At 36.3% G+C, this 11,233-nt stretch overlaps 2 protein-coding genes across 2 annotated transcripts; one reads left to right on the top strand and one right to left on the bottom strand.

Annotated features, from left to right (window-relative positions):
• Positions 1-15: 15 nt before the first annotated feature.
• On the top strand, positions 16-1,599 carry LOC125761068 (uncharacterized). Its single transcript, XM_049421864.1, has 3 exons — positions 16-945; positions 1,025-1,178; positions 1,253-1,599. Exons 1-2 carry the CDS (start codon positions 485-487, stop codon positions 1,158-1,160), a joined length of 597 nt encoding a protein of 198 aa, XP_049277821.1. The 5' UTR covers positions 16-484; the 3' UTR covers positions 1,161-1,178; positions 1,253-1,599.
• Positions 1,600-1,951: 352 nt separating this feature from the next.
• LOC125761067 (uncharacterized) lies at positions 1,952-7,083 on the bottom strand. Its single transcript, XM_049421863.1, has 5 exons — positions 4,801-7,083; positions 3,279-3,441; positions 3,059-3,201; positions 2,818-2,959; positions 1,952-2,734 (listed from the first exon to the last, which is right to left on the bottom strand). The coding sequence occupies exons 1-5, from the start codon at positions 4,865-4,867 to the stop codon at positions 2,500-2,502; spliced, it is 750 nt and encodes a 249-aa protein (XP_049277820.1). The 5' UTR covers positions 4,868-7,083; the 3' UTR covers positions 1,952-2,499.
• Positions 7,084-11,233: the final 4,150 nt, after the last annotated feature.

Here is an 11,233-nt window from a genome sequence, read left to right as displayed (position 1 = left end):
TTTATATTTTACCTGAAATTTATGAACTAAGAACCATAAAAGAAAGGCCAGCTTTAGTTTATTTTCCAGAAAATTGTCTGCTTCGTGGTTCATAGTGACAAACCAGTGTGCCGCTGTGTAGGAAATAAAACATCGCAAAGAAACAATTTCTTTACTACTTTACTTTCAAGCAAAATAATCCAAATGGCTGTCCAAATTGACTGCATCAAAATTCAATTCGAATCAGCCTCGCACATTCTATAGAACATATTTTATGTAAATACGGGTTGAAAGCCGAATGTTTTAAAATCGTTGCGAACATAAAAATATTTACTGCTTAGTTACTATAAACCAAACGAATGAACCCGCTTTTCATAGCTTAATTGGCGCTACCTGCCTTTTGGCGCTGTACAGTTGACTGCAACCGGACAACCTGACAGCATGTTCAACTCTGTAATCAACTCGTTCAAACTTTCAGTGTTCTAGTCGAGCTGTAGTTGCGAATATGGAGGAAAATAACAAGCCGTACGAAGGACTAAAATGCGAAAACTGTTCCTATTGGTTTAGTAAAATGTACTTATTTAAACAACACTACCGCAGATACCACAGCAATCTTGGACAGCTGATAGATCTACCGCCGTTGCCATTTTTCGAGGAGATGGTGATACAGAACAATCTTCAAGATGAGCTCCGGTTCGCTATACTACATCTATCACCGATGAAGTCTACGCTGATGCGTATATTCGAAGCAGAAACCCATGCAACGATGCGCATCGCTAACATGGATGACATCCGGGAACAGCAACGTAGATTATCAGCAAAGTCCGTCGGAATTTCGGCTACCATACCCGTGTTGTATGATGTGTATTCAGAAATTAGCGCAGAAGGCGCTCAAAGCTTCCGTGTGGTACCGAAGCAAAAATTGGAACCCATTACCCACCATGAGCAGTTTCCACCAGAAGTCTAGTAAGTCTGAAGCTATATAAATGTGTGTCATTTCAGCTGTATCTAATTTTGTTTTTTTTTGTTTTTTCGTTCTCGGTAGTTTTCCACCAGATTCAGATCCGGGTGTTTCGACATTAGACAACGAGATTACTACGATAGATGATATTGTATTATTCAACCATAACCTATCAAACCCAATGTGTGAGGCATTGGAAGATTTTATGAATGCTCTCTAACTTTACTTTTCAATAATGGTACTATGCCTTTTAGCGTTTTGTTTTTCAACTTTAATTTAGTAACTTAACCTAGACACTTTCTGTTCTTGTAGAACTTGAAGCTGGAAAAAACATTTAATACCATAATACCATGAAATTTTCTCAAAATTCTGCATCGATTAAAGACGATTCTATTTGCTTGCTTCATTACCATGCGTAGGAGTTAATTTGCAAACCATCAACGATCAACCGCTTGGCGTCAATGCCTCTCGAAATTGAAACCACAAAACATTATTCAACACTCTTCTAGATTGCTGTTTTTGGAAAAAAAAACATTTCACAAAATCGCACATACACAAAAGGTCGCAAGAAATATTTTTGTGTGAATAAAGAATGATTGAAGAAGAAAAAAACAATTGAGAGAGCAACAGCCCACGCTTTTGGTGTGGGAACTGAATGGATGGGGCCATCAAAATTATCATATTCCATCCAAAAAAAAAATTCCTTGAAGAGATCTCAATTTTCTTAATGCAGAATATGCGAATACTACCAAGGAAGGCTAGAAGGTTGCAATCGTTTTCTTTACCATTAGTACATTTAATTCTAAAGCTCAATAGGAAAAAACATCCTTACGTGTACGGTGTGTATAATGTGATATCATTTTTCATGAAGCAAAACCAATCAGAGAGGTAACCAGAAGCAACGAAACAGGGAATCGGTCTTGAAACCAATTGAGGTCAGTGTCCACCGCACCGTGGACATATCGTATGAAAAACGGAAACGGCACACATCTGAGGAAGAGGTTCGTAAATTGCTCTCGGTTTCAATTTCCTGTTTCGTTTCAGGTTAAACTCTCCGTTGGTGGCATCATCCTTTGGAGTAGATTTTGGTACGATCTGCAGCAAGAGCTGTTTTTTTTCCTCTTCTACCCAGCACATCCTCATTACCGTGTTGATTTTATTCGCAAAGTGGTGCTCTGATGTTTGTTGTAATGGTTACGACGGAATGCTAATCGAATTGTAACACAAGACGAACCGGCCGGGAAAGATATATCAAAGAATGTTGACAGTTTGTTGAATGTTTGACGCCCAGCGGGGGTTTCCACTTCAGCCACGTGAACAAAATGATCGCATCGTAAGTACAAACGCTAGAACCTACCTGCAATTTGCCATCTAATCAAAGCTTAACATCTTCAAATATGACACATAAAATACCTGTTTTATTTATCTGATATTACTTTCAGTCGCATATGGGGAACATATTATACAACACCTACGAAATAACATCGGGTACGAAAATCAAGCAAAAGCTCACGATTGACGCATGTAATTCTTTCTTTTTGTAGCCTTTTTTGCCGTAACTACCGCTCCAACATCAGTATTGCCAGGGATGTAAGGAATGTGACGTATACCGCGATGCTACTGGCCAACTGTCGTATTGCATCGGAGCAAAGCTCATTTTCAATCTTATCACAGTTGAGAAAGTGCTTATCGGTCGACAGAAGCTTGGCAATCCGACGCAAAAACATGGCCGAGTCTGGCTTGCAGATGAACCGGGCACTGCTGTACACACAGTTCTCGTACGCATACCGTGCACTGGAATGGAAGAGATGGACATGTTAAAAGCGAATACAAAGAACGATGCGTGTGGTCTGCAAACTGTATGTATACCAGCTTACCAACAAAAGTGTATGTATTGAACATTTATGGACTGTTTGGTAGTTCGAGACATTTCGTCCTTCAGCACGCCTATAAACTGGTTCGAGCAGAGATCCCACTCGGGATGGACCAGCTGGAAGCAGCTTTTGTGTCGTAAAAACTCTACAATCACAAAGGACGGCAAACCGTTTATCGCATATTTATCATTATTCTTTCATTCGTGCCGAAACACTGAAAGGACAGATTTAGATCCGTACATACCTCGCTGGAAAGCTTGGTCGTAGCACAAAAATTCGTACAGCTTTTGGGCGCCGTACACTTCGTTTTCAATTATTTTCCGCTGCCGGGCATTCACACACTCCTTCAGATACTGACGAACGCATTCCATGCCTCGGTTGAAGATCCTGCCGGTAAGCAAACGGAGGACGATTACGTACCATGCGGACGGTTGGAATGTACAGCCACTTGCCGCGATACCTACAAACACCGGTGGTTGATTTCCTCCAGCGAGTCGGGAATTTTGACCGCATGCAGTGCCTCCACGGCAACGGTTGGAGTGAAGTTTCGGAAACAGTTGCCCAGCAGTTGTCCGGCCCGTCCACACACCGTGTCAGAAATGGCACTGTTGGCGATCGGCAGGTAAGCTAAAATCAAACGGGGCAACTAGTAGCAATTAAGATTCGATAACTTCCTCTTACATCGAGGATTCACTTTTTGTATTGACTGGCTAAAATGTTGGTTTAAAATGAAAATTCTCAACGATAACAATGAGTATTTTGCTTGTTTGAATCAGTACTAGGTGGTGCAGTACTAGGTTTGCTTTCTTCACAAAGTTGTTTTTAATTAAAAACATGTTAAAATGTTAAAAATAGTACTTTTGAATAATAACTTTTATTATTATACTTTAGTAAAAAAATATTAAGAATTAAAAATTAAGAATTATGCTGTGAAGTGTTTAAGTGCAGATTAAGTGAACAGCTTTTGCCTTTAAGCTACTGTATTCTTCCGATGACTTAGAAAGAAACTAACTTATTTTGCAAAGCAAATAAAAAAACCGAATGAAAATGTTTGAAAGACACTAATTTGGGCTGAATCCCGTGTAGAATAAGCTTTGAAAAAAAATCCATTGATCGGTCTTACGAATGCTAGCCATTAAATTAGTTAATTTCATTTTTAAGAGAAATATGGAAACGTTACTATTGCTTTTGTGCCGTGTAGCGTAAGATGTCGAGAATTTCTGAGAAGTTAGATAAAATATAGCAAAGCTATATAAAAGAAACATAGTTTCTTTTTCCAACATAAAAGTTGAGCAAAAATCATATCAAACGGTGAAGTAGCACTGGAAACTATTGAATCAATTTTTTCTATCATAATAATGTAAAAAAAAAACTAATACAATAATACCAACATCACTTATCGTCTTGTGATGTTCGATCAATTGTCTTCGGGACTATTTTATATCGGTTTAAACTCAACACTTTTGCTCGATGCTACTCATTATCGTTAATAAATGTTCCGTGAAATAACAACCAAATCGCCAGCGGCATGCTGGAAAAAGCTATTTTTAAACAGCAACTCCTTTCACGGCCAAAATGTTCAACTCCATCCCGAAGCAATCCCTCTCCACAATAATATGCTAAAAATCATTCATTGTGATTGCAGCTCGTCAGTTCACTAGAGCTCCAGAGGCTCCAGATTGTTTCGCACTAATTGAGTCGTTTTTGTCGGCAGATAATTTACCGTAGTTCATCATGCGAAACTTTCACGAGAAGGATCTTCAGTTGGGATGCTTTAGTCACACCGTTACCATTGGCAGGTGGTAACCGTTTATCCTTTACAAAACGCCCAAAGAAAGTATACAGACGAAACGTGTTAAAGTCTCGTTAGTCATTCAATTAGTCACTTGTTTCTTTTCTCATAGCAAAACGCGTTTCACTAATTGTTGAATGTTGCACTACGGTGACACAACACTTTCCTCTCGGATTAAACGATACTATACTTACATCCCCACAGTGTACACCAAATCCACCAAATGGTTCGCAGTCGGTGTAGTGAACGATATGCCGACATGTTTTTAGTATGTTAGGCCGAACGATGATGATCAGCACACGTGCGTCACTTAATCCCAATGTACGTACACAAACACAATAACCTTTTCTTTGTTCATTGACAAAACAATCAGCAAAGCCACATCTACTTGTTAATACACTTTTCTCATTCTAACTCATTCAACAACCATACAGTTTAATCACATTTATCACGCATACAATGGTGCTGGCAGGATACGGCACCGTTCAATGTCCGCGAATCGTTCAATCAGTACACCGGAAACCCATCGACATTCACTAAAGCCATTCCATTACCATTCACAAGCACGCATAAAATTTGTCTGACACACGATGGACCACAATGTCCATGGTAATATAGTGACAAGTTCATCGCGATACAGCACGCATTCGAGCCGGATCCGTAGACACGACCGTAGGCCGAAGTTTCGTGAGTGTCCCGAACAGTTTTCTATTGCTCGTGCTTTCGATGCGATCGCGCCTTATTCCACTTGCCAGCAGTGCTTTTGAGGGAGAGGTTGCGAAAGCTTCGTCGAAAAAGGATTTGAAAGATTGAATGTTTGGTGCTTGTTTTATTCGTTCATCATTCATGGTTTAGCTTCTATTATCAAAAAACGATTCGAATTAAATCTTTTTGTAGGCCAAATGGTGCTAAATATATTTTTAACTCATACTTTAAAATTATTCCTCAACACATTACGGAAGGTATCTCATCATTTTCAGCATTCAATTTGATGAAAAAACTTTATCAATTACGAACGGTTGTGGCAGATGAAAAAAGATGATTTTTCACATCATTGCAAATCACAATTTTCGAGACAAGCTTTATTAGGCTAAAGCACACGTTCTAATGTTTGTTTAGAACCGTTTCTGTTTGCTTTTGGAGTAGCTATTTCGATTTTATGTTGTTGTCCTTATTACACTTTAGATATGCAAAGAGATCTGATAAAAGTTTTAATGCTGACGACAAACGGAAAAAGGCGCTTGTTGTGTACTTTGTACGGTTTCCAATGTCCTTGAACGCTTGTTAAGGTTTTTGTTGGTTGGCTCTATTCGAGGCTTTTTTTTAGAATGCTCTTTCGTTTTTGTTGATAGAACCACCTTTGCCAAACCTGTTTAAATTTAAACTCACCTAACTCACTTACTTGAAATAAATATTTACAAACCATTAATGCAATGCACTTCGGTTGGGACACATTTGCTTTACTCTACTCTGGCTGGGTCTTATTTTAATTTTATTTTTCCTCCCTTTTGATTTTATTTAAAATCATTGTTTGGTTAAAATGTATGGATGGAAGTAAGATGGAACGTAAAAAAAAATTTTTTTTTGATACAATCATTAAATATATCATTAAATATAACATAAATTTTCATTTGCACTTCCCATAACATAATATTCCGCCTAAAAATACATATGAACCACGCCACGAACAACATAATTACTAACGGACGCAAATGCGTTTTTCCCGAGAACTAATCGAAAGTCGAAAATCAGACGCACAGGAAAATGGGATAGCTTTAAACTGGCGGACTAACTGATACAGGAAGGGAACTGTGTAGAAGTTGAGAATCAGACACACAGGGTTACGGGAGTGCTTCAACAGAAATTTAGACTCTTGCGTATTCACGTCCTGACGGCTTTACGCACTGACGTACTCACACTTAAATCTCACCGAGTGATTGGACTGAAGTATATTGAACAAACTTTCTACGCTACTTATTTTGCTAATCATCTAAGGCTCATTTTTGATGAAATAAGACCAATTTTTACCTATAACTCGGTCGGTATCAAACCGATCGCCAATCTTTAACCTGTGGTCGATAGATGGCACCAATGGCTACATTTTCTTCTTGGACAGCCATGCCTTCAGATGGCTATACCAGAAGTTATTCGAGGAACCAAGTCCCTTACCCTGTTTGAGAAAATGTATAATTTTCCTCATTTTTGAGCAATGTAGCAAAAATTTTAAATGTGATATATTTTGATGGGAATTTGTTGCAATAAGTTTCTTTTCACTTAAATAGTGCTTTAAATTAAAAAAAGAATAAAAAATCAGAAAAAAATTTTAAAAAAAATTTCAACTCGAAAATTTTATAAGGCTTGCCCCTTACGATTTTTTTGGGAAATTTTGCAAAAAAAAATAAAATTGTTTTATTTTAATGCCAATGGGTTGCAATGAGTTTCTTTTCACTCAAATAATGCTTGAAATAAAAAAAAGAGTGAAAAATAGTCAAAAAAATTAAAAAATAGAACAAAATTAAAATTTTCCTCATTTTTGCCTATAACTCGGTCGGTATCCAACGGATCGCCAATCTTTTACCTGTTGTCGATAGATGGCACCAATGGCTACTATTTCTTCTTGGACAGCCATGCCCTCACATGTCTGTGCCAGAAGTTATTCGAGGAACCAAGTTCCATACCCTGTTTGAGAAAATGTAAAATTTTCTTCATTTTTTGCCTACTTTTGCCTATAACTCGGTCGGTATCCAACGGATCGCCAATCTTTAACCTGTGGTCGATAGATGGCAGCAATGGCTATATTTTCTTCTTGGACAGCCATGCCCTCAGATGTCTGCGCCAGAAGTTATTCGAGGAACCAAGTTCCTTACCCTGTTTGAGAAAATGTATAATTTTCCTCATTTTTGAGCAATGTAGCAAAATTTGTAAATGTGATATATTTTATTGAGAATTTGTTGCAATAAGCTTCTTTTCACTCAAATAATGCTTTAAATTAAAAAAAGAATAAAAAATCAGAAAAAAATTTCAAAAATATTTTCCACTCGAAAATTTTATAAGGCTTACCCCTTACGATTTTTTTGGGAAATTTTGCAAAAAAAAATAAAATTGTTTTATTTTAATGCCAATGGGTTGCAATGAGTTTCTTTTCACTCAAATAATGCTTGAAATAAAAAAAAAGAGTGAAAAATAGTCAAAAAAATTAAAAAATAGAACAAAATTAAAATTTTCTTCATTTTTGCCTATAACTCGGTCGGTATCCAACGGATCGCCAATCTTTAACCTGTTGTCGATAGATGGCAGCAATGGCTATATTTTCTTCTTGGACAGCCATGCCCTCAGATGTCTGCGCCAGAAGTTATTCGAGGAACCAAGTTCCTTACCCTGTTTGAGAAAATGTATAATTTTCCTCATTTTTGAGCAATGTAGCAAAATTTGTAAATGTGATATATTTTATTGAGAATTTGTTGCAATAAGCTTCTTTTCACTCAAATAATGCTTTAAATTAAAAAAAGAATAAAAAATCAGAAAAAAATTTCAAAAATATTTTCCACTCGAAAATTTTATAAGGCTTACCCCTTACGATTTTTTTGGGAAATTTTGCAAAAAAAATAAAATTGTTTTATTTTAATGCCAATGGGTTGCAATGAGTTTCTTTTCACTCAAATAATGCTTGAAATAAAAAAAAAGAGTGAAAAATAGTCAAAAAAATTAAAAAATAGAACAAAATTAAAATTTTCTTCATTTTTGCACCAAATTTTGACTATAACTCGGTCGGTATCCAACGGATCGTCAATCTTTTACCTGTTGTCGATAGATGGCACCAATGGCTACTATTTTCTTCTTGGACAGCCATGCCCTCAGATGTCTGTGCCAGAAGTTATTCGAGGAACCAAGTTCCTTACCCTGTTTGAGAAAATGTAAAATTTTCTTCATTTTTGCACCAAGTTTTGCCTATAACTCGGTCGGTATCCAACGGATCGCCAATCTTTAACCTGTGGTCGATAGATGGCAGCAATGGCTATATTTTCTTCTTGGACAGCCATGCCCTCAGATGTCTGTGCCAGAAGTTATTCGAGGAACCAAGTTCCTTACCCAGTTTGAGAAAATGTATAATTTTCCTCATTTTTGCACCAATGTAGCAAAAATTTTAAATGTGATATATTTTGATGGGAATTTGTTGCAATAAGTTTCTTTTCACTTAAATAGTGCTTTAAATTAAAAAAAGGATAAAAAATCAGAAAAAAATTTCAAAAAAAATTTCCACTCGAAAATTTCATAAGGCTTACCCCTTACGATTTTTTTGGGAAATTTTGCAAAAAATTAAATTGTTTTATTTTAATGCCAATGGGTTGCAATGAATTTCTTTTCACTCTAATAAAGCTTGAAATGAAAAAAAGAGTGAAAAATTATAAAAAAAATAAAAAAATTTAAAAAAAATTAAAATTTTCCTCATTTTTGCACCAAATTTTGCCTATAACTCGGTCGTTATCCAACAAATCGCCAATCTTTAACCTGTGGTCAATAGATGGCACCAATGGCTACATTTTCTTCTTGGACAGCCATGCCCTCAGATGTCTGTGCCAGAAGTTATTCAAGGAACCAAGTTTCATATCCTGTTTGAGAAAATGTAAAATTTTCTTCATTTTTGCACCAACTTTTGCCTATAACTCGGTCGGTATCCAACGAATCGCCAATCTTTAACCTGTGGTCAATAGATGGCACCAATGGCTACATTTTCTTCTTGGACAGCCATGCCCTCAGATGTCTGTGCCAGAAGTTATTCGGGGAACCAAGTTCCTTACCCAGTTTGAGAAAATGTATAATTTTCCTCATTTTTGAGCAATGTAGCAAAAATTTTAAATGTGATATATTTTGATGGGAATTTGTTGCAATAAGTTTCTTTTCACTCAAATAATGCTTTAAAATAAAAAAAGAATAAAAAATCAGAAAAAAATTTTAAACAAATTTTCAACTCGAAAATTTCATAAGGCTTACCCCTTGCCATTTTTTTGAGCAATTTAGCAAAATTAAAAAATTTGTTTTATTTTAATACGAATCGATTGAAATGAGTTTTTTTTCACTCAAATAATGCTCGAAATTAATAAAAGAATAAAAAAAAACAAAAAATAAATAAAAAATTCAAAAAATTTGAAATTTTCCTAAAGCTATACCTAGTGGGTCAAAACCGAAAGAGGTATTTCAATCGCTCCGGTACGCGCTCCCGCACAGCTCACGGGAAAAAGACGTAGCTGTATCGCAGGAATCGCTTCTGCGTGCAGCGCTCCTTGTGGTGCGAAACTTTGCTCCTGGGAGCGCATCGCACAATCGCTCCTGTGTGCAGCGCTCCGTGTGGAGCTACCTCAAGTGCACCGCACACTTTACCGTGGAAATAGACGTAGAGCGACATTTCTCGCGCGACATTTCGACAGAGCGAGAGCGGAGAGAATTCTCAGTTAAGGCCTCCAAAAATATCTCCCCCCAAAAAATTCTATAAATTTGAAAATTTTGAAATTGATTTATTTCAATGCGAATTGGTTGAAATAAGTTTCTTTTCACTCAAATAATGCTTTAAATAAAAAAAGAATATAAAATTATAAAAAAAAATCTAAAAACTTGAAAATTTCGTAAGGCTTCTGATAGCCTTATCGTTTTTTTTGGGAAATTTAGCAAAATTTATAAATTGATTTCAAATGGTTCATATGATGCTTTAAATAAAAAAAGAATAAAGAATAATAAAACAATCGCACATTTTCGTTCAACTTACTCGCATATTTTCGTTTCAACTCACGTATTTACTCTTTTTGCAACTCGACTCATCACGGCTACATGTTTCCACTCATGAGCGAGTAAAATGACCGAACCTTAATGTATACGTTTATGCCAGGGATGACTCCGAAATGAGTCGTTAAACGAGCTGATAACCTAATAACGACTCATTCACTCTGAGTTGACTCACTGAAAAGAGTTGTTATTCTCATCTCTAGTTCCTACGTACCGAGAACACTAACGGGAAGTTGAATGAACAATTTGCGACAGTAACCCCTTGTTGGTCAGAAACTCAACTATTCTGTTTTACGGTTAAACTAAGGACTCGGAAGGCCTCTCCTTCGCGTGGCCTGGCCTGGGTTTGATCGTTAACAACACCAAACACCAAGAGTTCGTTTCACCTCACAACTGTTTGAAGAACGCATAAAGCAAAACATGCGTTTTTTCTTGAATTGCGTCTATTGCATATTTTTCAGTTGTTATGTTTCATAAATCAAATAGTCATCGCACGAAACTAAATAGCCTTATGTTTGCTGTAGTACTCCTGTAAAAAGTGTGACATTAACGAATTTATATATATATATATATATATATATATATATATATATATATATATATATATATATATATATATATATATATATATATATATAAAAACATAGGAAACAAAGAAAAAGAAAAGAAAGCCAACAAGCACTTTCTTTTCTTCAAGGTAAAGAACAAACAACCCCCATAACATTGATTTTTGACCACACTTGTTCGGTGTTTTTTGTGTAGGTTTGAAGGTCAAGTATGTTGCTGTTAGCACCCTAATACAACATATTTGTTCTCCAATTACCGCAGGCTGCATCCTCCCATTCCTTT

This window comes from Anopheles funestus, chromosome 2RL (genome assembly GCF_943734845.2).
Source record: "Anopheles funestus chromosome 2RL, idAnoFuneDA-416_04, whole genome shotgun sequence".
Taxonomy (NCBI): domain Eukaryota; kingdom Metazoa; phylum Arthropoda; class Insecta; order Diptera; family Culicidae; genus Anopheles; species Anopheles funestus.
The sequence above is the reverse complement of the archived record's forward strand: the minus strand, read 5'-3'. Positions and strand labels throughout refer to the sequence as shown.